Source organism: Oncorhynchus mykiss, chromosome 9 (assembly GCF_057628025.1).
Source record: "Oncorhynchus mykiss isolate SJ-2025 chromosome 9, ASM5762802v1, whole genome shotgun sequence".
Taxonomy (NCBI): Eukaryota; Metazoa; Chordata; class Actinopteri; order Salmoniformes; family Salmonidae; genus Oncorhynchus; species Oncorhynchus mykiss.
Genome location: NC_143030.1, coordinates 65,832,395 through 65,858,460, shown reverse-complemented (window position 1 = coordinate 65,858,460; position 26,066 = coordinate 65,832,395). Strand labels below are relative to the sequence as shown.

Below are 26,066 nucleotides of genomic sequence, written 5' to 3'. Positions count from 1 at the left end.
TGTGTCCCACTTGTTGTTGATTCTTCACAAAAAACTTCAGTTTTATATCTTTATGTTTGAAGCCTGAAATGTGGCAAAAGGTCGCAAAGTTCAAGGGGGCCGAATACTTTCGCAAGGCACTGTATGTGTCAAAAGGTTCAAAAACATACTACCAATCAATGCCAATGATTTAACAAAAGAAGGTTATTATTGGTTTGGCAGGGATGAATGGAACCAAACCAGTCAATATGAAACAAAGCGATGCAACTGTCATTATGAAGGACATTCAGAGTGGAAGATAGGAACTATTATGATCATTGAAAATATACATGTTAGCAATTATGACACTGCCAGGGTTTTCAGCTGAAAATGTCTATTTCAAGTCAGTTCAAATCAGATATAAACGCTCAACGAAAAATCCAGAACTAGTTCGTAAAAAACAGTACAGTATGCACTGGAATAAGTGTGTGTGTGTGAGTTGTATGTGTATTGACAGGTTGCCGTAGGACCTCTCCTGCTGGGCTCAGAGCTAGGCATAGTTCCCCCGGGGGGGGGGGGGGGAGGATGGGCTCTATTCAGACCGTTGCCATGGGCCTCAGCTGTTGCTAAGGACACCATCCACCATGCTGGTTTGGCTGCTGCAGCTCCTGGCACAGGAATGGATCTCTCTCTCTCTCTCTCTCTCTCCCGCTCTCTTTATCTCTCCCTCTCTTGTTCTCTCACTCTCTTTCTCTCCCTCGCTCCCTCCTTCTGCCTCTCACTCCCTCCCTCCTTCTCCCCTCCCTGTCCTCTCTTCTCCTCAGTGTATACTTACTAAGGTGACAGCGGAGGGGAGTCACAGCAAATAGAGAGAACAGAGGAACAGATGAACAGAGAGCAAGGTCAGAGAGTAGGAGAGGAGAAAGAGGAGAGAAACAACAGATCTGTTTAGCTAATGGTGGACAAACATCAGGCCAGCAGCAGGTCACCTCTATTCACCAGGCTCTGGGCCCTGGGCCCTGGGCTCAGGGGGCAGCCTGGGCTGGCTGACACCCTGCAGTACACTAACCTTTTTTTCCACTGGTGGCACTGGTGCTACCAACTGTTTCAGTTGATGGCACCAGCACATCATTTGGTCGCACCAATTTTTGTAATGTTTAGCTTGCCTGCTTTAACAGTCTATCATTGCACTGTACAACAATACTTAATTTTAGCCTATATAATTAAATCTGCAATATGTTACTTTTAGCCGATCCAACAAAATTCACATAGAAATGTGAGTTATAGACCTGTCATTTTCAATGGAAGCAAGCCTAAGAAGGGGTAGATCTGTTTTATTTGCACTATTTCTATGCTTCCCGTTCTTAAGTTTAGTTGTTGCGTCTTTTACTTTTGGTTTTGTACACCAGATTCAAACAGCTGAAAATACTATGTTTCTGGTTCTGAAAAATATATTTCACAGCAGTTTAGATGGTACAATGATTCTCTACACAATGACTGCTTGTTTTGTTACATAAACTGAAATTTGGCGAACTATTAGAATTTTAGCAACCAGGAAATGGCGGAGAGATTTCTGCATATTGCACCTTTAAATATACACAGTGCCTTTGGAAAGTATTCAGACCCATTTACTTTTTCCACAATTTGTTACGTTACAGCTTTATTCCAAAATGTATTAAATTGTTTTTCGTCCTCATTAATTTACACCCAAAATCCCGTAACTGAAATATCACAATTACATAAGTATTCAGACCCTTTACTCAGTACTTTGTTGAAGCACCTTTGGCAGTGATTACAGTATTGAGTCTTCTTGAGTATGACGCTACAAGCTTGACACACCTGTATTTGGGGAGTTTTTCCCATTCTTCTCTGCAGATCCTCTGCAGATCAGATAAAACCCGTTTTCACTATGTCATTATGGGGTATTGTGTTTAGATTTCTGAGGATTTTGTTGTTGTAGACATTGTAGAATAAGGCTGTAAGGTAACAAAATGTGGAAAAAGTCAAGGGGTCTGAATACTTTCCGAATGCACTGTATATATATCCATTACCTTGTGCATGGGCACGCTGAACCTCGACATGGCCAATTAGGGTGTTGGAAGGTCTCCATTTTTTATTATTATTTTACCCCATTTTTGTGGTATCCAATTGTTAGTAGTTACTATCTTGTCTCATCGCTAGAACTCTCATACGGCTTCGGGAGAGACAAAGGTCGAAAGCCATGCGTCCTCCGATACACAACCCAACCAAGCCGCACTGCTTCTTAACACAGCACTCATCCAACCCGGAAGCCAGCTGCACCAATGTGTCAGAGGAAACACCGAAATGTTGGTATCACGGTCTATCATGAACGACAGGTATGGGGCTGAAGTGAATTTGGCTTTGCTTGTCGTTGGCGTATGTTGGATTTACAGCCAATCTGTTCTTCTTCTGAATAATTAATTTGGTAAATGTCATTTCCTCTCTGCCTATATTATAAACTGTATTGAACTTTGTGCTTGTGCTTCCTACTGTCGATGTGAAACTTCAACGTTTTGAGTTTGAATTGTGTTGATGCAGTTGCGAATTTGGAATCGAAGGGTCCACACACTTTACAGTAAATGCAGTACATTGCCTTGTTTTTGTATCTCAACTACTGGAATTCTTTTATGCCTATTTATTTTTCAATGGCTGTGCCTGTGAATCCACCTCCTCCAAGGGAGAGGTGAGACTGAAGCCAAAGTGATTTATATAGACAAAGTGATGTAAATAAAGAGTCAGACACAGGTGTAGGACTGTCTTATGGTTCTTTTTTGGTCAATTGCAAATTACTGTTTGAATTAATCATGATGATAAAAAAAGCTAATTGTGAACCAAAAACATAACCAGCTAAGCATTTTCCACTGGCACTCTTGCGACCAATTAAACGTGTGTTGCACTGCCAAGTCAAATGGTCACAAATGCAACTGTTTTGGTCACAGTATCAAACCCTGCCCTGGGCTGAGGCTGACATGGAACACACATACAAGTTTCAGGTTTTATTAGTTGTATGTACGGGATACACATGATATACAACGTCCACCGAAATAACGCAACAACAATAGTAAACAAAAGATAAGAATACGAACACATAGTAAATGACACTGTAGAATATAATAAACATTTTAGCATCAGTATAATACAGGAAGGCACAATTTAAAGTGCAATATTTACACGAGAGCCAGGATCATGAAGATCACACTCCCTGTTGCTCCCTGTTAGGACACCTAATCTATGCAGGAGGGCAGGGAGTGTAGGCCTAGAGGTGTGGACTTAGGCTGTGCAGAGGGAAAAACATGGAGCTCCATGGGTGGGAGTAATCTGAACAGTCTCCTTACACCCAGGACCTACAGACCTCCAGACCTCTTGGCTTACACTCCCTGCCCGCCTGCCCTCTTTCTGGGTCTGAGAGTTCAGCTTACGGCCTGGACCTCCAGGCCTCTTGGCCTACACTCCCTACCCACCTGCCTGCCGTCTCTCTGGGCCTGAGAGTTCAGCTTACTCCCACCCATGGAGCTCCATGTTTTCCCCTCTCTACAGCCTCCACACCTTCAGGCCTCTAGGCCTAATAATAGCACAGACCAGGCTTGCTTGGTGGCCAAGCACACACACTCATGGAAGCACACTTGCACATATACACACAGGTCACATTTGAGGTGATTCAGCTTGACTATACAGGCATTGCCTGCCAGTTGCTATGGGGAACAGTAGAACTAGAGAATAACTTCCTCCACGTGTCGTCCTCCGCATTGCTTTCAACTCCTCAGCCCTTTGTCTGCCACGTTCAGCTGTGTCCCCCCCATCACCTCACCCCGTCCCCAGCCCCTTGACCCCATCACCTCAACCCGTCCCCTCGAGCCCAGCTCCATGACCCCATTCTCTCACCCCTGTACCCTCACCTCGACCCCCGTCCCCTCGACACCATCCCTTCACCCCTGTCCCCTCGCCCCGTCCCCTTGACCCATCCCCTTATCCCGTCCCCTTGACCCCATCACCTCACCGCATCCCCTCGACCCCTCGACTCCAGCCCCTTGACCCCATCACCTCACCCCATCCCCTCGACCCCATCCCCTTGACCCCATCACCTCACCCCATCCCCTCGACCCCATCCCCTTGACCCCATCACCTCACCCCATCCCCTCGACCCCAGCCCCTTGACCCATCCCCTCGAACCCAGAGGGGGTTGGGAGGGACACACCTGAACCAGCCTTTCATGTCCCTGTCCCCGGTTCCACAAACCCATCGAAACCAAATGTTTATTATCCACCAAAGAGATGAAAAGAATCAATGAGGCCAAATGCAGCAGGACATACTGTACTGTAACCAGGGTTGGACTGCTCTGTTCTCCAGCTCTAGAGGCAGGGCCTTCTGCACATACTGGCCTGGAGCATCACTCACATCTATCACATAGGAGATGTGTTTCTGAAAGGTGGGTTGTGGATTATTACACAAAGCCCACGCTGTGTGTCCTGCCAGCTTCAACATGATGAGTGAAGGAGCTACAGGCCTATGATAATCCCACGTGGGAATACATCCCTTTGGTCTCAGGCTCAATACTCCTTAACCCCTGACTCAGTAGTAAGGAGCAGGGATGTGGAACCAACGTTCATTGCCAGTATTCCCAGCTCCTCCCTTCATCTCTCTCTCCTCAGTTCTGGATTTGATCAGAGAGAGAGTTCTGCTGGGGGCTCTTTAAGCACTCCGTTCATCCTATAACGGTTCTATTTCTTCTCTCTTTTATCATCCCTTCTTTCTACATGTTCCTCTGCTTCCATCCCTGCCTGGCTATATCAAAGGGAGTTAGCAGCCCCCCCCCCCCCCAGGCTACACTCACCTCTCACTTAATGCAGTCACCTCTCTCTTCCCACCAAGACTATTCCCCTTGTGGAGAATATGGGCTCTAAAGCAGTAAATGAACCTTCTCACTCACATAGCATCACATTTAGATGATGCTACTCTTAGGTAATATAGACCCAGAATCATCTAGATGTATTTGAAAAATGGCAATCTTTCTCAGATTCTGACCCAGAGAGCCCTGAAGCTTGATGTAGGTCTCTGGGGGAAAGTTAGCTGCTATCCATTGTGGGGCGGCAGGGTAGCCTAGTGGTTAGAGCGTTGGGCTAGTAAGCAAAAGGTTGCAAGTTTGAATCCCCGAGCTGACAAGGTACAAATCTATCATTCTGCTCCTGAACAAGGCAGTTAACCCACTGTTCCTAGGCCGTCATTGAAAATAAGAATTTGTTCTTAACTGACTTGCCAGGTTAAATAAAGGTTAAAAAAAAATCAACTATGTTTGGCAATTATCCATTGGATAATATTTTAACAGGACACCAATAGAAGTTAATTCAGGGGGGATTTTAAAGCCTGTTACTCTGTAATTCAGAGCTGTTTTAAGAATTAGATGGAGGTGCTAGGAATCGAAGACAGCAGTCTAATGTGCCCATACTGTATGTTCCTCTCCAGCTCTACATATTATCCTCACCTCCCTGTCTCTGTTTCCCTACCCTTTAACCCCTGTCCCTCCATCAACACCCCTACTAAAACATGCCTGTTACCACAACAGCAGCACAACCCATAATCCACCAGCATTGGCTGGCTTCCCTTCGCCTTGCTCCACCCCTGCCCAGGAAATAGCTAGAGAAACAGCAGGAACTAGGCTGTAGGGAGAGAAACAGAGAAACAGAGAGAGAGCGAGAGGAGCTTGGATTGAATGGGGAAGCGGGAGAAGAAGGTGTGTGTGTGTGTGTGTGTGTGTGTGTGTGTGAGTGTGTGTGTGTGTGCGTGTGTGCGTGCGTGCGTGCCTGAGTGAGTGAGTGAGTGAGTAAGGGGAGGGGGTTCTTTGGGAAAGGAGCCAATCCAATTACAGGCAGCGGTACAGACTAGTCCTGGTTCCTGGTCCCTTCCTTCAGCTGCACTAAATTCACATTTCAACAGTATTTTCCTCCTCCTCCCCTCTCCCTTCTCTCTCCCTCTCTCTCTGTCTCTCTCTGCTCTGGGGGAATGGAGGAGGGGGAGGCAGGCAGAGTGCAGCTTAGATACATGAGGATGAGGCTCCAGTGCTGCTACGCCGTGTCACTGCCACTGCACCTACCAAGCATAACATCCTGCAAACCTATAGCCCTGTCCTGCTGTGATGCCCTGCCCTAGCCTGGTCCTCTCCACTGGTCCCCATGACCTGCCTAGCACCAGTTTATCAGCCTGCTGCAGTGGGAGAAGACAAGGTCTGGTGCTGCAGTGGGAGAAAACAGGGTCTGGGGCTGCAGTGGGAGAAAACAGGGACTGGGGCTGCAGTGGGAGAAAACAGTGACTGGGGCTACAGTGGGAGAAAATAGTGACTGGGGCTGCAGTGGGAGAAAACAGTGACTGGGGCTGCAGTGGGAGAAAACAGTGACTGGGGCTGCAGTGGGAGAAAACAGGGACTGGGGCTGCAGTGGGAGAAAACAGTGACTGGGGCTGCAGTGGGAGAAAACAGGGACTGGGGCTGCAGTGGGAGAAAACAGTGACTGGAGCTGCAGTGGGAGAAAACATGGACTGGGGCTACAGTGGGAGAAAACAGGGACTGGGGCTGCAGTGGGAGAAAACAGTGACTGGAGCTGCAGTGGGAGAAAACAGTGACTGGGGCTACAGTGGGAGAAAACAGGGACTGGAGCTGCAGTGGGAGAAAACAGTGACTGGGGCTACAGTGGGAGAAAACAGGGACTGGGGCTGCAGTGGGAGAAAACAGGGACTGGGGCTGCAGTGGGAGAAAACAGGGACTGGAGCTGCAGTGGGAGAAAACAGTGACTGGGGCTGCAGTGGGCGAAAACAGGGACTGGGGCTGCAGTGGGAGAAAACAGTGACTGGGGCTGCAGTGGGAGAAAACAAGGACTGGGGCTGCAGTGGGAGAAAACAGGGACTGGGGCTACAGTGGGAGAAAACAGGGACTGGGGCTGCAGTGGGAGAAAACAGTGACTGGGGCTGCAGTGGGAGAAAACAGGGACTGGGGCTGCAGTGGGAGAAAACAGGGACTGGGGCTGCAGTGGGAGAAAACAGTGACTGGGGCTGCAGTGGGAGAAAACAGGGACTGGGGCTGCAGTGGGAGAAAACAGTGACTGGGGCTGCAGTGGGAGAAAACAGGGACTGGGGCTGCAGTGGGAGAAAACAGTGACTGGAGCTGCAGTGGGAGAAAACATGGACTGGGGCTACAGTGGGAGAAAACAGGGACTGGGGCTACAGTGGGAGAAAACAGGGACTGGGGCTGCAGTGGGAGAAAACAGTGACTGGGGCTGCAGTGGGAGAAAACAGGGACTGGAGCTGCAGTGGGAGAAAACAGTGACTGGGGCTGCAGTGGGAGAAAACAGGGACTGGGGCTGCAGTGGGAGAAAACAGTGACTGGGGCTGCAGTGGGAGAAAACAAGGACTGGGGCTGCAGTGGGAGAAAACAGGGACTGGGGCTGCAGTGGGAGAAAACAGGGACTGGGGCTGCAGTGGGAGAAAACAGTGACTGGGGCTGCAGTGGGAGAAAATAGTGACTGGGGCTGCAGTGGGAGAAAACAGTGACTGGGGCTGCAGTGGGAGAAAACAGTGACTGGGGCTGCAGTGGGAGAAAACAGGGACTGGGGCTGCAGTGGGAGAAAACAGTGACTGGGGCTACAGTGGGAGAAAACAGGGTCTGGAGCTGCAGTGGGAGAAAACAGTGACTGGGGCTACAGTGGGAGAAAACAGGGACTGGAGCTGCAGTGGGAGAAAACAGGGACTGGGGCTGCAGTGGGAGAAAACAGGGAAACAGGGACTGGGGCTGCAGTGGGAGAAAACAGTGACTGGGGCTGCAGTGGGAGAAAACAGGGACTGGGGCTGCAGTGGAAGAAAACAGGGACTGGGGCTGCAGTGGGAGAAAACATGGACTGGGGCTGCAGTGGGAGAAAACAGGGACTGGGGCTACAGTGGGAGAAAGCAGGGACTGGGGCTGCAGTGGAAGAAAACAGGGACTGGGGCTGCAGTGGGAGAAAACAGTGACTGGGGCTGCAGTGGGAGAAAACTGTGACTGGAGCTGCAGTGGGAGAAAACAGGGACTGGGGCTGCAGTGGGAGAAAACAGTGACTGGGGCTGCAGTGGGAGAAAACAGTGACTGGAGCTGCAGTGGGAGAAAACAGGGACTGGGGCTGCAGTGGGAGAAAACAGTGACTGGGGCTGCAGTGGGAGAAAACAGTGACTGGAGCTGCAGTGGGAGAAAACAGGGACTGGGGCTGCAGTGGGAGAAAACAGGGAAACAGGGACTGGGGCTACAGTGGGAGAAAACAGTGACTGGGGCTGCAGTGGGAGAAAACAGGGACTGGGGCTGCAGTGGAAGAAAACAGGGACTGGGGCTGCAGTGGGAGAAAACATGGAGTGGGGCTGCAGTGGGAGAAAACAGGGACTGGGGCTACAGTGGGAGAAAGCAGGGACTGGGGCTACAGTGGGAGAAAACAGGGACTGGGGCAGGAACTAGCATGCATGACACACAGGGATGGCGTTACAGTAACCCCCTAAACAAACACGCTACCAAGCAGCCTCATCCTCTCCGCTCCTTCCCCTATCTCTTTGTCATGTATGGGTCAGGCTCCACGGCTCCACGGCTCAACACACAGGCTTCTGGGCTTTTCTCTCCTAGCCAGTCAGTCAGCCAGTCAGCCAGCCAGCGGGGCAGTGGACCGAGGAGCGGCGTCTCTCGGTGTGCCTCCCAATATCCTGGTTAATTCGCCCCCCATGCTGTGGCTGTGAGAGAGCATATGGTGGCACCAGCACCAGGCAGCCATGATGGTTTGCTTAGCAAGACATTGTCATACATGAAGGCAGAGATATTATGTGAAGAGAAGACACATTCTGTATGTGAGGAATGCAGCAGGGAGATGGAAAGGAAACTGTGCACATTACTGTACACACCAGAGTGGAGAGAACCGTGTTCTACTGTCTAACTCAATTTAACCATGTGGAACAAAAGGTCTAAATGATTAAGTATCTCAAACAAGGGGGATTACGCCGAATGAGTCTTCTTCAATTTCACATCCTTATTGGGGCACAGATTCAATTATGAATAAATAGATGAAGGAACCAAAATAACCCAGCCGGTCCATTGGTGTTGTCTCTCAGGGGCTAGGGAAACAGAGGGCGAGCAGAAACAGGTGGAAAGATGCTCTTACCAGCACAACTGTTATTTTCTCTCTCTATCCCGCTATCGTTCTCGCGCTCTCCTTCCCCCAATCTCCACCCCTGCCTCTTTCTTCCTCCCTCTCTCTCCATCTCTCTCGCTCCTTCCCCCAATCTCCACCCCTGCCTCTTTCTTCCTCCCGCTCTCTCCATCTCTCGCTCTCCTACCCCCACTCTCCACCCCTGCCTTTTTCTTCCTCCCTCTCTCTCCATCTCTCACTCTCCTTCCCCCAATCTCCACCCCTGCCTCTTTCTTCCTCCCTCTCTCTCTATCTCTCTCTCTCCTTCCCCCACTCTCCACCCCTGCCTCTTTCTTCCTCCCTCTCTCTCCATCTCTTGCTCTCCTTCCCCCAATCTCCACCCCTGCCTCTTTCTTCCTCCCTCTCTCTCTATCTCTCTCTCTCCTTCCCCCACTCTCCACCCCTGCCTCTTTCTTCCTCCCTCTCTATCCATCTCTCTCTCTCCTTCCCCCACTCTCCACCCCTGCCTCTTTCTTCCTCCCTCTCTCTCCATCTCTCGCTCACCTTCCCTCTAATGCTCTCTCTAGGAGTGACAGCTGGTGTTTTTAGGAGGACTGGATCTGTCCTGCTCCGGCCCATGTGACAGAGGCCCACACTGTCACTCAAGCTGTGACAGTTCCCAGGGGGGGAGGAGCCAAGGCGCAGCTGACAAATCCCACAATCTGCTTCCATACACTAGGAGGATCCATGACGCATAGTACCACCATGACCAATGGCAATTGATTGGATTGATACAGTAAGGCACTTTTCCAGATGCTCAAAGAGCTTTACATTACAATGTACAGGAAAAATTCACCTCACAAACCACCATCAACATCATTGACATGCAGCAAGGCAGCCTCAACAGCAGCCCAACACAGGGAGCCCTTCTAGACCACACATACATCACTCAACTGTTAAATACGTCTATTTCAATACCAAAACAGTGCTGACTGTGTAATGCCAGGTTAACCATATGAAGTAGCCTACTCTCCACCACGCAACACACTCCAATGTCTGCAACATCATTATAATCTTCCCATGTATAATAGGCACCTGATCCACTAGGTGCTCTATAAGCTGCTTGTTTTGGTGGCGGTGGGGTGAAATATGCCATGATAAGAGGACTGTCGGCCCTTAAAGCTACAGTCCAGATCTAACAATCTATTCAAATGTCATTTTCATTCAAAACAATTCTGCTGTTTTTCAAATGCCAGACGGGAGCTTTAACCGACAGCATTGTCTGGCAGCTCCAGCAGAGACAGAGGCTGGGTTTTGTGTGGGCCTGCTCTCTCTAGCCTCCCCCTCTCTCTGGGTTGCAGGAATAAAGGTCCCTATTAAAATTAATGGGCCAGTGGAGGTTATTCAGCACGGCCGCAATGAACAGAGCTCCTTCCACAAGGGGTAACATAATGAGCACTACAGAGGAACGACACCCCTGCCCCCCTAAGCCCTGCCAATCTACACCCCTGCCCCCCTACGCCCTGCCAATCTACACCCCTGCCCCCCTACGCCCTGCCAATCTACACCCACTGCCCCCCTACGCCCTGCCAATCTAGACCCCTTTCCCCCTACACCCCTGCAACCCTACGCCCTGCCCCCCTACGCCATGCCTATCTAGACCCCTGCCCCCCTACGCCCTGCCCCCTACGCCCTGCCCATCTTGACCCACTGCCCCCCTACGCCCTGCCAATCTACACCCACTGCCCCCCTACGCCCTACCCCCCTACGCACTGCCCCCCTACGCCCTGCCAATCTACACCGCCTGCCCCCCTACGCCCTGCCACTCTACACCCCTGCCCTCCTATGCCCTGCCCCCCTACGCCCTGCCCCCCTACGCCCTGCCACTCTACGCCCCTGCCACTCTACGCCCCTGCCACTCTACGCCCCTGCCACTCTACGCCCCTGCCACTCTACGCCCATGCCCCTCTACGCCCCTGCCCCTCTACGCCCCTGCCACTCTACGCCCCTGCCACTCTACGCCCCTGCCCCTCTACGCCCCTGCCACTCTACGCCCCTGCCCCTCTACGCCCCTGCCCCTGCCCCTCTACGCCCCTGCCACTCTACGCCCCTGCCCCTCTACGCCCCTGCCCCTGCCCCTCTACGCCCCTGCCCCTCTACGCCCCTGCCCCTCTACGCCCCTGCCACTCTACGCCCCTGCCCCTCTACGCCCCTGCCCCTCCACGCCCCTGCCCCTGCCCCTCTATGCCCCTGCCACTCTACGCCCCTGCCCCTCTACGCCCCTGCCCCTCTACGCCCCTGCCACTCTATGCCCCTGCCACTCTACGCCCCTGCCACTCTACGCCCCTGCCCCTCTACGCCCATGCCACTCTACGCCCCTGCCACTCTACGCCCCTGCCACTCTACGCCCCTGCCACTCTACGCACATGCCACTCTACGCACATGCCACTCTACGCACATGCCACTCTACGCACATGCCCCTCTGTCACAGGACTAAAAGCATTAAATATGGAGGAGAAAAGTTTCCACTCTGTCCTCCATCCAGACTGAGTCCCTGGAATAGAATAGCACCACTTGACAGTGTCTGAGGGTCTGAAGACCAGTCAGTGGACAGACTCCTCAGTCTCCAGAGGCCATGGCTTCGACAATTATGAAGTGGCTGGGTTCTCTTTAAATGGACCTTGAACTGGGACACCAGAATAGCCAAATGAGCTGGAGAAGACTGCCCAGAACAGAGTGCGATGGAGAGGAGTCTTCGTTGGCCTATGCTCCCTAAGGTGCGATGGGCTTAAGTACTGTAAGTCAGCATTTTAGAAACAAAAGCAGTGGCTGACGATAACTGCTGGTAACTGACCACAACTGCTAGTACCGGTAACTGACCTTTTTGAGGCGTCCGCTCTTGGTGCCGACAAAAGCCACGCAGTATCCGTTGTAGACGTAGGAGGTGACAGAGGTCATGCGGTCCCGTGTCTCTGTGTAGAGGGTGTGTCCCGTCACCAGCTGAGAGCCGCCAAGGGGCTGGTTGATGTCCAGACCACAGAACGAGTCATCGATGGGCACCGGCTGGAAGAGAGAGAGAGAGGTTAGAGATGGAAAAGAAAGCAAGGTTAGAGATAAAGAGAGGTTATAGATGGAGAAAGAGAAGTTATAGATGTAGCGAGAGAAGTTATAGATGGAGAGAGCGGGAGATTGTAGATGGAGAGAGGTTATACATGGAGAGAGGTCATAGATGGAGAAAGGGAAGTTATAGATGGAGAGAGAGAGTTTATAGATGGAGAAAGAGAGGTTATAGATGGAGAAAGAGAGGTTATAAATGGAGAGAGGTTATAGATGGAGAGAAGTTAAATATGGAGAGGTTATAGATGGAGAAAGAGAGGTTATAAATGGAGAAAGGTTATAGATGGAGAGATAAGTTATAGATGGAGAGATAAGTTATAGATGGAGAGATAAGTTATAGATGGAGAAAGAGAGGTTATAGATGGAGAGATAAGTTATAGATGGCGAGAGAGAAGTTATAGATGGAGAGATAAGTTATAGATGGAGAAAGAGAGGTTATAGATGGAGAGATAAGTTATAGATGGCGAGAGAGAAGTTATAGATGGAGAGATAAGTTATAGATGGAGAAAGAGAAGTTATAGATGGAGAAAGAGAAGTTATAGATGGAGAAAGAGGTTATAGATGGCGAGAGAGAAGTTATAGATGGAGAGATAAGTTATAGATGGAGAGATAAGTTATAGATGGAGAGATAAGTTATAGATGGAGAAAGATAAGTTATAGATGGAGAAAGAGAAGTTATAGATGGAGAAAGAGGTTATAGATGGCGAGAGAGAAGTTATAGATGGAGAGATAAGTTATAGATGGAGAAAGATAAGTTATAGATGGAGAAAGAGAAGTTATAGATGAAGAAAGAGGTTATAGGTGGAAAGAGAGAAGTTATAGATGGAGAAAGAGGTTATAGGTGGAAAGAGAAAAGTTATAGATGGAGAAAGACAAGTTATAGATGGAGAAAGAGGTTATAGATGGAAAGAGAGAAGTTATAGATGGAGAAAGAGGTTATAGGTGGAAAGAGAGAAGTTATAGATGGAGAAAGACAAGTTATAGATGGAGAAAGAGGTTATAGATGGAAAGAGAGAAGTTATAGATGGAGAAAGAGGTTATAGGTGGAAAGAGAGAAGTTATAGATGGAGAAAGAGGTTATAGGTGGAAAGAGAGAAGTTATAGATGGAGAAAGACAAGTTATAGATGGAGAAAGAGAAGTTATAGATGGAGAAAGAGAAGTTATAGATGGAGAAAGAAGTTATAGATGGAGAGAGAGAAGTTATAGATGGAGAGAGAGAGGTTATAGATGGAGAAAGAGAAGTTATAGATGGAGAAAGAAAAGTTATAGATGGAGAAAGAGAGTTATAGATGGAGAAAGAGAAGTTATAGATGGAGAGAGAGAAGTTATAGATGGAGAGAGAGAGGTTATAGATGGAGAGAGAGAGGTTATAGATGGAGAGAGAGAGGTTATAGATGGAGAAAGAGAGGTTATAGATGGAGAAAGAGAGGTTATAAATGGAGAGAGGTTATAGATGGAGAGAAGTTAAATATGGAGAGGTTATAGATGGAGAAAGAGAGGTTATAGATGGAGAAAGAGAAGTTATAGATGGAGAAAGAGGTTATAGGTGGAAAGAGAGAAGTTATAGATGGAGAAAGAAAAGTTATAGATGGAGAAAGAGAAGTTATAGATGGAGAAAGAGAAGTTATAGATGGAGAAAGAGCAGTTATAGATGGAGAAAGAGAAGTTATAGATGAAGAAAGAGGTTATAGGTGGAAAGAGAGAAGTTATAGATGGAGAAAGAGAAGTTATAGATGGAGAAAGAGAAGTTATAGATGGAGAAAGAGAAGTTATAGATGGAGAGAGAGAAGTTATAGATGAAGAAAGAGGTTATAGGTGGAAAGAGAGAAGTTATAGATGGAGAAAGAGAAGTTATAGATGGAGAAAGACAAGTTATAGATGGAGAAAGAGAAGTTATAGATGGAGAAAGAGAAGTTATAGATGGAGAAAGAGAAGTTATAGATGGAGAAAGAGAAGTTATAGATGAAGAAAGAGGTTATAGGTGGAAAGAGAGAAGTTATAGATGGAGAAAGAGAAGTTATAGATGGAGAAAGACAAGTTATAGATGGAGAAAGAGAAGTTATAGATGGAGAAAGAGAAGTTATAGATGGAGAAAGAGAAGTTATAGATGGAGAAAGAAAAGTTATAGATGGAGAAAGAGAAGTTATAGATGGAGAAAGAGAAGTTATAGATGGAGAAAGAGGTTATAGGTGGAAAGAGAGAAGTTATAGATGGAGAAAGAGAAGTTATAGATGGAGAAAGAGAAGTTATAGATGGAGAAAGAGAAGTTATAGATGGAGAAAGAGAAATTATAGATGGAGAAAGAGAAGTTATAGATGGAGAAAGAGGTTATAGATGGAGAAAGAAAAGTTATAGATGGAGAAAGAGAAGTTATAGATGGAGAAAGAGAAGTTATACGTGGAGAAAGAGAAGTTATAGATGGAGAAAGAGAAGTTATAGATGGAGAAAGAGAAGTTATAGATGGAGAAAGAGAAGTTATAGATGGAGAAAGAAAAGTTATAGATGGAGAAAGAGAAGTTATAGATGGAGAAAGAGAAGTTATAGATGGAGAAAGAAAAGTTATAGATGGAGAAAGAGAAGTTATAGATGGAGAAAGAGAAGTTATAGGTGGAAAGAGAGAAGTTATAGATGGAGAAAGAGGTTATAGGTGGAAAGAGAGAAGTTATAGATGGAGAAAGAGAAGTTATAGATGGAGAAAGAGGTTATAGGTGGAAAGAGAGAAGTTATAGATGGAGAAAGAAAAGTTATAGATGGAGAAAGAGGTTATAGGTGGAAAGAGAGAAGTTATAGATGGAGAAAGAGAAGTTATAGATGGAGAAAGAGAAGTTATAGATGGAGAAAGAGGTTATAGGTGGAAAGAGAGAAGTTATAGATGGAGAAAGAAAAGTTATAGATGGAGAAAGAGAAGTTATAGATGGAGAAAGAGAAGTTATAGATGGAGAAAGAGGTTATAGGTGGAAAGAGAGAAGTTATAGATGGAGAGAGAGAAGTTATAGATGGAGAGAGAGAGGTTATAGATGGAGAGAGAGAGGTTATAGATGGAGAAAGAGAGGTTATAGATGGAGAAAGAGAGGTTATAAATGGAGAGAGGTTATAGATGGAGAGATAAGTTAAATATGGAGAGGTTATAGATGGAGAAAGAGAGGTTATAGATGGAGAAAGAGAGGTTATAAATGGAGAAAGGTTATAGATGGAGAGATAAGTTATAGATGGAGAAAGATAAGTTATAGATGGAGAAAGAGAAGTTATAGATGGAGAAAGAGAGAAGTTATAGATGGAGAAAGAGAGGTTATAGATGAAGAGAGGTTATAGATGGAGAAAGAGCGAGAGAGGTTATAGATGGAGAAAGAGAGGTTATAGATGGAGAGAGAGAGGTTATAGATGGAGAGAGAGAGGTTATAGATGGAGAGAGAGAGGTTACAGATGGAGAGAGAGAGATTATAGATGAAGAGAGGTTATAGATGGAGAAAAGGAGTGATTATAGATGGAGAAAGAGAGAAGTTATAGACGGAGAAAGAGAGGTTATAGATGGAGAGAGAGGTTATAGATGGAGAGAGAAAGGTTATAGATGGAGAAAGAGAGAGAGCAGGAGATGTGGGAAGAAAGAGGGAGAGAGACAGAATGAGACACAGTAGATCCTAGTGCATCCTTCTCCCTGGCTGCCAGACGTACATTTTGCTGTCTTTCTGTTCCACTTGGTAGACATGTCTTTGCTGTGCTTGAACGAGCCCCACCTTGCACTCACCCTGCCTCATTACACAGGGATATGATCACATCAGGGCAGGAGGAGGAGAGCCTGCTTACTAAGTATGGCTTCTACCATACGAAGCTTCTCTACACTGCAGGAAAACATACACAGTTATTGATGTAATGGACAGTGAAACAACTAGAGAATCAGGCTGGAGGACTGCTCACTCGAAGAGAAAAATGACCTGCCAAAATGTCTGATAAAATCTCCTTCTCAATAGAAATCTAAACTATGCAGAATCACGACGGTGCCGGCAGACTCATTTAAACTGTCCTTCATTTGGTTGGGAATGGAGCTCCACATCAAATCACATCAGAGGAGGGAGGGGCTGGGCTGTGTCTATGGTGGTGACCAAGGCCACCGTGTGCGTGGCAGGGTTTCCACTAGTTACCACAGCTACAGTTGAAGTCGGAAGTTTACATACACCTTAACCAAATACATTTAAACTCAGTTTTTCACAATTCCTGACATTTAATCCTAGTAAAAAATCCCTGTTTTAGGTCAGTTAGGATCACCACTTTACTTTCAGAATGTGAAATGTCAGAATAATAATAGAGAGAATGATTTGTAGGCTTCCTTGCTCACACACGCCTTTTCAGTTCTGCCCAGAAATGTTCTATAGGATTGAGGTCAGGGCTTTGTGATGGCCACTCCTATACCTTGACTTTGCTGTCCTTAAGCCATTTTTCCACAACTTTGGAAGTATGCTTAGGGTCATTGTCCATTTGGAAGACCCATTTGCGAACAAGCTTTAACTTCCTGACTGATGTCTTGAGATGTTTCCCTACCTCATGATGCCATCTATTTTGTGAAATGCACCAGTCCCTCCTGCAGCAAAGCACCCCAACAGCAAGATGCTGCCACCCCCGTGCTTCATGGTTGGGATGGTGTTCTTCGGCTTGCAAGCCTCCCCCTTTTCCTCCGAACATAACGATGGTCATTATGGCCAAACATTTCTAGTTTTGTTTCATCAGACGAGAGGACATTTCTCCAAAAAGTACGATCTTTGTCCCCATGTGCAGTTGTAAATTGTAGTCTGGCTTTTTTATGGAGGTTTTGGAGCAGTGGCTTCTTCCTTGCTGAGCGGCCATTCGGGTTGCGTCGATATAGGACTAATTTTACTGTGGATATAGATACTTTAGTACCTGTTTCCTCCAGCATCTTCACAAGGTCCTTTGCTATTGTTCTGGGATTGATTTGCACTTTTCGCACCAAAGTACATTCATCTCCAGGAGACAGAATGTGTCTCCTTCCTGAGCGGTATGACGGCTGCGTGGCCCCATGGTGTTTATACTTGCGTACTATTGTTTGTACAGATGAGCGTGGTATCTTCAGGCGTTTGGAAATTGCTCCCAAGGAGGAACCAGACTTGTGGACGTCTCCAATTTTTTTTCTGAGGTCTTGGCTGATTTATTTTGATTTTCCCATGATGTCAAGCAAAGAGGCACCGAGTTTGAAGGTAGGCCTTGAAATACATCCACAGGTACACCTCCAATTGACTCACATGATGTCAATTAGCCTATCAGAAGCTTCTAAAGCCATGACATCATTTTCTGTAATTTTCCAAGCTGTTTAAAGGCATAGTCAACTTAGTGTTTGTAAACTTCTGACCCACTGGAATTGTGACACAGTGAATTATAAGTGAAAAAATCTGTCTGTAAACAATTGTTGAAAAAATGCCTTGTGTCATGCACAAAGTAGATGTCCTAACCGACTTGCCAAAACTAAAGTTTGTTAACAAGAAATGTGTGGAGTGGTTGAAAAACGAGTTTTAATGACTCCAACCTAAATGTATGTAAACTTCCGGCTTCAACTGTATATCCTAAAAATGTATGAAAACAAAATGTGCTTTTTAAGTTAAGGCTAGGGATAAGGCTAGGGTTAGGGTTAAGGTTAGGGATAGGCTAGGGCTAAGGTTAGGGATAAGGCTGGGGTTAAGGTTAGGAACAAGGCTAGGGTTAAGGCTAGGGCTAAGGCTAGGGTTAAGGCTAAGGCTAGGGTTAAGGATAGGGTTAAGGTTTGGGTTAAGGCTAGGGTTAAGGCTAGGGTTAGGGTTAAGGCTTGGGTTAAAGCTTGGGTTAAGGTTAGGGTTAAGTCTAAGGTTAGGGTTAAGGTTAGGGCTAAGGCTTGGGTTAAGGTTAGGGCTAAGGGTTAAGGCTAAGGTTAGGGTTAAGGCTAGGGTTAAGTCTAAGGTTAGGGTTAAGGTTAGGGCTAAGGCTTGGGTTAAGGTTAGGGCTAAGGGTTAAGGCTAAGGTTAGGGTTAAGGCTAGGGTTAAGTCTAAGGTTAGGGCTTAGGCTTGGGTTAAGGTTAGGGCTAAGGGTTAAGGCTAAGGTTAGGGTTAAGGCTAGGGTTAAGTCTAAGGTTAGGGTTAAGAGTTAGGGTTAAAGCTTGGGTTAAGGCTAGGGTTATGAGTTAGGGTTAAGGGTTGGGTTAAGGCTAGGGTTAAGAGTTAGGGTTAAGGGTTGGGTTAAGGCTAGGGTTAAGTCTAAGGTTAGGGTTAAGGTTAGGGCTAAGGCTTGGGTTAAGGTTAGGGTTAAGGTTAAGGCTAGGGTTAGGGTTAAGGCTTGGGTTAAAGCTTGGGTTAAGGTTAGGGTTAAGAGTTAGGGTTAAGGGTTGGGTTAAGGCTAGGGTTAAGTCTAAGGTTAGGGTTAAGGTTAGGGCTAAGGTTTGGGTTAAGGTTAGGGTTAAGAGTTAGGGTTAAGGGTTGCTAAGGGTTGGGTTAAGGCTAGGGTTAAGTCTAAGGTTAGGGTTAAGGTTAAGTTTAAGGCTTGGGTTAAGGTTAGGGCTAAGGCTTGGGTTAAGGTTAGGGTTAAGAGTTAGGGTTAAGGTTAAGTCTAAGGTTAGGGTTAAGAGTTAGGGTTAAGGGTTGGGTTAAGGCTAGGGTTAAGTCTAAGGTTAGGGTTAAGGTTAGGGCTAAGGTTAGGGTTAAGGTTAGGGTTAAGGTTAGGGTTAAGGTTAGGGTTAAGGTTAGGGTTAAGGTTAGGGTTAAGTCTAAGGTTAGGGTTAAGGTTAGGGTTAAGGTTAGGGTTAAGGTTAGGGCTAAGGCTTGGGTTAAGGTTAGGGTTAGGGTTAAGGTTAGGGTTAGGGTTAGGGTTAAGGTTAGGGCTAAGGCTTGGGTTAAGGTTAGGGTTAAGTTTAAGGTTAGGATTAGGGTTAAGGTTAGGGTTAGGGTTAAGGTTAGGGCTAAGGCTTGGGTTAAGGTTAGGGTTAACAAGCATTTCGCTACACTCGCATTAACATCTGCTAACCATGTGTATGTGACAAATAAAATTTGATTTGATTTGATTTGGTTAGGGTTAAGGTTAGGGTTACGGTTAAGGTTGGGGTTAGGGTTAGGGTTAAGGTTAAGGTTAGGGTTAGGGTTAAGGTTAGGGCTAAGGCTTGGGTTAAGTTTAAGGGTTTGGTGTAACCCTATCTCCCTCGCGATGCTACACAACAGCACACCACGCTACACTCGTAAAGCCTCGTAAAGCGTAAAGCCATGAGCGGAGTGAAAAGAGATAATGCTGTCGGGCATAAAAGCTTCAGCCTCGTAGACTCGCACCCTCAGCCACCCTATCCTTGTGGAACAAACATCATCTCCCTTTCTTCACAGCTCTCAAAAGAGCATGGATGGAGAGAGTGGGCCCACTCCACGGTCATATGAAAGCTAAGCAGGAAACAGGCAGCTAAATGCCGGTGTTTAGCAGTATTTATGTCTGTTACTCGGTGAAGGTACAACATGTCTAAAATGATTTGAGCTGGTTTATGTTTCAGCGTGCAGAGGCCCTATCTGGGGATCTGTGTCTGTCGCAGACAGAGAGAAGCAGTCTGAATCAGATGAGAGATCTATAGTTGGAGCTATAAAAGAGCCTGAGAAACAGACCTCAGACACTATAACTTATCAATAAAATTACTCCCTCAGACTCCAACCAATGTCATGTGCATCAGTTCCTGTAGTCTAGACTCTGAGTACGGGATTCAGAGCATTTGGTTCTGATTCTAAATTGTTTAGATGATGTATGCTTAGTAGGCTTGGCTGGAAACCTAAATCCCTTTGCATCTTATGCGGTCGTGTTTTCCAAAAGCACTTTCCTATGGGTTTTGGGGTTTCTTGTTTATGGTTTCTACTACCAATAAATGTTGGAGATGGAGATCTGGAGTCAGTAGATTTCACTGTGGGATGTATCTAATGCTAACAACATGGATTATCATTGTCAGAGTCCATAAATACAATACACCAATGACTGGTGGCATTTTAATCCATATTGAACCAATCACAGCAGGTAAAATGGACAGGGGGGGGGGGGGTATATCCACTTCTGAAATTCAGAATTGTTCAGGCTTGTCAACTTTTATGGTGATATTAAAAAATACAAGATGATGTCTCAAATTCAAACCATTTTGATGGTAAAGTGAAGGCTACATACACTCCCTATAATTGACATAGATAAACTTCCTAAAGCAGAATCGGAAATGTGGATACTGAGGTGAACTGAGGTGAAGTGTCTGATTAGCCATTCACACGGTCCCCCTCGACCCCCTGACCTCTCATTCCCATGACAACGCTATGGGTAGCCATCGCTAGGTAACAGGGATGTGGACACGGGTTCAGTTCCCTCTCAGGAGACCTACAGAGGGCTCAATCAATAGTGGCTCCTCTTTAAACACAAATGCTCTGGAGCAGGTTTTCCCAAACCTCGGGGGGACCTCCTGCTCTGGGGGAGGGTTGAGTTACTAGTAATTAGCAGAAAGACCCATCAGTGTGGTTCCTCTACATACACAGGAAGGCAGTCATCAGGGTTTGGAGTGACTGTGTGCCTCCTGACAGTACAGACCAAGTCTAACCTCCATGTAATGGATTTTCAATACACTTTAGCTATGTTTACAGGGGTATATTTTGAGATATACAACTAGTTCATTTAGAAGATTGCTTTTTCTTCTTTCTTCTTTAGAAAAGCAGCTGGTCACAACCTCTGCCTCGAGTACAAAAGCATTTACTCTCCTTGAGGGTGATTGAAAGAAAACACAGTCAAGGTTAGCATTCCAGAGGACATGTCCCGCTGTTGGGGTGTAATGTGGACGGGCTTTCAGAGTTCTTCATCTGTGGACGTCTATGTGCATAATCCAATAAACACTTTTGATTTATTGACCAGTCCTCAACAGACAGCAGGAAAGAGTCTCTACGTTCCTACATTTCCTTATCTGCTGGGCTAGCCGCTAGACATGTGTTTCCTTGGCTAGTAGAGAATAGAGAAGGGAGGGTACTATGGAATGTGGCTGGGAGTACTTGAGGAACATTCTAATGAGGGCTGAAGAAGAATGGAGAGAATGGTGTAGGGGATCTGGGTAGTGATGATGGTCCCACTGGGGGATAATGGGGGATTCTCCTGGGGACTAAAAGTGTGGCCATACATCTGAACTTACTTGGTTAAAGAGAATGCCTCCATACCACCTCTCTTTCTCCCTCTCTCTCTTTCCATCTTTCCCACTCTCTCTCCCTCTCAATTCAATTAAATTAAATTCAAGGGGCTTTATTGGCATTCGAAACACATGTTAACTTTGCCAAAGCAAATGAAATGAATTAAAAAAGGGAAATAAACAATAAAAATGAACAGTAAGCATTACACTCACAGAAGTTCCTAAAGTATAAAGACATTTCAAATGTCATATTATGTCTATATACAGTGTTGTAACGATGTGCAAATAGTTAAAGTACACAAGGGAAAATAAATAAACATAAATATGGGTTGTATTTACAATGGTGTTTGTTCTTCACTGGTTGCCCTTTTCTTGTGGCAACAGGTCACAAATGTTGCTGCTGTGATGCACACTGTCGTATTTCACCCAGTAGATATGGGAGTTTATCAAAATTTGATAAAAAATTGTTTTTTGAATTCTTTGTGCAATCTGAGAGAAATATGGAGAAATGTGGCTTTGTTATGGAAGGTTTGGGAATCGCTTCCTTTTAGGTGGTTTTAATTTAATGGCTCTTTTCTGGATTTTGATAATTAGCAGGTATCGGCCTAATTCTGCTCTGCATGCGTTATTTGGTGTTTTGCGTTGTACACAGAGTGTTTGTCCCATTTTGTGAATTCTTGGTTGGTGAACAGACCCCAGACCTCACAACCATAAAGGGTTTTCTCTCTCTCTCTCTGTCTCACTCTGTTGCTAATGAAACCAAACAGCGCAGGCCCCAGATAACGTCTCCCTCCACCTGACAATCACCTCTGACATTGCACTAATGGGGAATTTAGTGATGTTAATATAAGCAGTCAATAGAGTGGCCCGGGGGACTAGCACAAAGGCAACCACACACTTCTGATCTCGCCGGGTATATCATCAATACGTTAAAAATATATAATCCTATTCATACCCTGAACCCCCCCCTCCCCCCTCCCCCCCGGCCCGCACATACACTATATACAGGCACCAACACACAGACGTACATAGACAGAAAGACGACACACACACACAGACACACACACACTTTAAAAAAAGACTTGCACTTGAAGGCAATGCCACTCTATAGCCCATTGCACACGCATATGCATTACATGTCGTAGAGACTATGCACTTAATTCCCCTTTTAATTCATATTAGCAAAAATAACAAAGCCATAAAGGAGCAGCCAGGACAGATGCCTCATGAGACTGAATTAAAATAAAGAAACCTAAGAAGATGTCACAGCAGATATATGGCCTGGTGTTACAGAACGCTTATGGTTTCAGAGAGGGGGGTGTGGGATCTAGCTGCTGGTAACACTACCATGAGCTGAGCTCACCTGCCCTCTTTCTTTCTCTCGCTCTCATTTGTCCCCCCCCCCCCCCCTCCCTCCCCCATCTACGAGTCGCAGAGTATTTATTTGGATTGCGCTAGAGGAGAATATTATCACTTTGATGGTTGCCAAGGAAAATAAATCCCCACCTTAATTTGTGAACATTTTCTCTGTCATTCAGAGTCTTAAGTGTTCCTGTTCTGCTCCCCCCTATTGGAGCTGCTAAACAATTAGGCCTAATTACATGTAGTGTGAGAATGATTTGATAACAGAAAGTGTTGTACCCCTGCAAAGTACAGATGTAGAATCTTAATTTCAGACAGTTTGCTACAGCAGGAAAATAATCTTGCAGCAACAGGAAATGTGAATTATTATTTGGATTATAATAAAATTACATTTTTGTAAGGGTTGATACATTTTTCGAAAGGGAAAAGCAAGTCTGAAATGTCAAACATTTGTGGAAATTACACACTTCAGAAGCCTTTTTAAACCTCAAATACACTACAAGTTGTAAATGCCGTGCATTGCAGCAAAAGTATCGTGCAAACTAAGATCCTACATCTGTAGAGCAGTCAAAGGTAGTTATCTTGATTGCTGTGTGTTACTATTATGAGTGTGTGCATTCACCATAGTTCCTCTCAGTCTCAGACTCAACCCTGTGGTTTCTAGGGTCATTGATGAGCTGTGGTTGCTGCCCTGTTGATTAATGTCTAGAGGACACATTAGAGCTGACATTCTACTCCTTGTACTCCGTGTCATATGCCAAACATGGAGTGGGAAGGAGTGGAATGTCAGCACAAACAGACTGTTACCCAGGTTATTAGAGCTGAGCTGAGAGCATTCCTCTGGCTTTATACATCCAACTGAGGCTCTCTTCTCTGTGGAAGAGAGCTGCCTGCTTCACACAACCTTTTTGTTAGTGAAAACAGGGGTGTGGATGGACAACAAAACGGAATAATGATGTCAGGTTTGTGTAAGATGAGTCTAGCTTTTGAACATTTGTTGAGAATGTAAAAGGTTGCACTGTCATTGTACTCTGTAGAAATGGTAACTATAGACCATGACACTAGTGAGCCATAATGGACATTGGGGTATGATTACAGAGAGAGAACTGTGAAGTATGCACAGTATGTTCCTCTGTAGTTCTGGAACCTTTTTCTGGGCTTTTTATTCTGTTAAGGCCAGTGTGTGTATGTGTGTGTGTGTGTGTGTGTGTGTGTGTGTGTGTGTGTGTGTGTGTGTGTGTGTGTGTGTGTGTGTGTGTGTGTGTGTGTATGTGTTTGTGTGTGTGTGTGTGTGTGTGTGTGTGTGTGTGTGTGTGTGTGTGTGTGTGTGTATGTGTGTGTGTGTGTGTGTGTGTGTGTGTGTGTGTCCTCTGTAACTCACCGCTTTAGTGCACTGCACATCTTTTCCCAGCAGCCAGTTGAGCTCCAGGTTGCCCTCTCCCTGGTAGCAGGACTGCAGGCGCTCCTTGATACGGGCGTTGATGTCCTTGATGGTGAACACGCAGAGCGCCGAGTCATCTGGTGGCCGGTGGTACTGCTTCTGGCCCTTGGAGAATACGGTGAAGAGCACGTCGTCCGTGGCGCTGATGTTGAGCGAGGCGGCCAGCACACGGCCCGGCTTGGCCAGGTAGGCGGCCTGCAGGAGACGATATTCCACACCGTTCCTCACGCAGCCCACGGGTAAGGAGACGTACGAGTGGAACTTGTGGTCGTCTTTGCAGAGGCGGACGATGCGCGAGGTGTAGAAGAGGTCGTTGGAGGATCCACCTGATGACATGCTGTTCTCCGGCGTCTCGGGCTGGACGGTCAGGAAGTAGACGAAGGAGCCGCTGGCGAAGCCATACACGTAGTAGATGTCGAAGTGGGACACCAGCGCCAGCGTGTCTGACGGGATCTTTATCAGAGACGAGACAAAGTCTGTGTGAAGCTCGTAGTCTAGCATGGCCGAGGACTCTGGGTCGCGGGGGAGCTGACGACTGGAGATGGTGGGGAAGTAGTCCTGTTTACCATCTACGGCCGTCCCGATGAAGAGAGTCCCATCCTGGCCCTTGGAGGAGGGCACGATGACCCCGTACATAGTTCCTGTCTGGTTGACGCTGGAGAGGTAGTGCTCTTTCTTATGGGACGGCTCCACTAGGATGAAGAGATCATCCAGACGCAGGAGCTTGCAGACTCCCTGGTAGAGACTACCGCAGGCCAGCAGACGATTCTGACTGTAGTCTATGAGAAGCAGTTTGTTGACATTGTTAGTGGAGGTCAGGGGTTCAGAGCAGGGCTGGACGATGAGGGGCGGGTAGCATGCCTTGTTGTCGTCCTCAGGGCCTGTGTCGTGGGACACCATGAGGGTCAGGTTACCAGAGAGCTTGTAGACGCGGTTGACCGCTCCGATGTAGAGCGCCCCCGTTGTCTGGTGGACCGTCAGGTGGTTGAAGGCCCACTCCCGGCTCTCCGGGTGGAAGCTGGTGAAGGTGATCTGGCCTTGGCACACGGTGGCAGCGACAGCTAACAGCCACAGGCCCAGCATGGCCAGCACAGCGCCCCCTCTAGGGCCCGCTGGGGAAGTCCTGCTGCTGCGTCGTGTTACCCGCCGCGACCGCCGGCCCTCCATACCTCTAGGGACGCTTGCAGCAAGGCAACAGCAGAGTAAACAGGAGGAGGAATGTGAGGGAAGGAAGCTAGGCTACCTTCCACTTTGTCTTCTCAAAGGTTCGCGCTTGTATCTTTACCAGGGTCTTCACATGTTTCTGAAAGAAAGACAGAAAGAGAGAGGGGCTGAATAAACGAGAGTTAGCACATTGTGACTCACACTCAGTCAAAGGGGAAGCAGATAAAAGCTAATGGAAAAGTCTGTTTATTCAGTAACTGCTGCTTGAGAAGGGGAGGAGTTCACCCTCACCAAGGCGACAATGAGTTAGGGAACAGTGGAATGGAAGCTGACAGAAGACAATGGCAGGAAAAACCTTTATCGCCACATTCCAGAGGAGTTGCTGGACGGGATAGGTCTGATAGGACAATGAAGGAAAGTGAGCAGGTTACGGGTAACGGAAATTAGAATGACCTGAGTCATAGTTATGCTGCCTGCCTCAGAGGGGCCTTGGAGACACTGGGTTTCTAAGAACAACACAAACCAATGGACTGCCCTGGGTGCCACATTTCACAGATCTCCCCTCCCCATGCGCTGCTATGAGAAGCACCCTTCAGGCTAGTGGTCTATAATCAATAGAGCCACTTATTTAATTCTACAATGACTAATTCTAGATGCCATGGGTAAAACAAATATTTAAAAGTAAGAGGCTATTTAAACAGACATTTAAACAGAGATCTTACGGTCCAAAA

At 46.8% G+C, this 26,066-nt stretch overlaps 1 protein-coding gene across 2 annotated transcripts in view; it reads right to left on the bottom strand.

Moving 5' to 3' along the window:
* LOC110531229 (plexin-A2) overlaps positions 1–26,066 on the bottom strand; it is a 428,904-nt gene that overhangs the window by 340,530 nt on the left and 62,308 nt on the right. For both annotated transcript variants that reach the window (XM_036988562.2, XM_090185036.1), the window contains 2 exons: positions 24,112–25,474; positions 11,982–12,164 (listed from right to left, as the gene is read on the bottom strand). In XM_036988562.2, coding sequence (XP_036844457.1) covers positions 11,982–12,164; positions 24,112–25,338 — 1,410 coding nt within the window. In that variant the 5' untranslated portion in view covers positions 25,339–25,474. The remainder of the gene's footprint in view (positions 1–11,981; positions 12,165–24,111; positions 25,475–26,066) is intronic.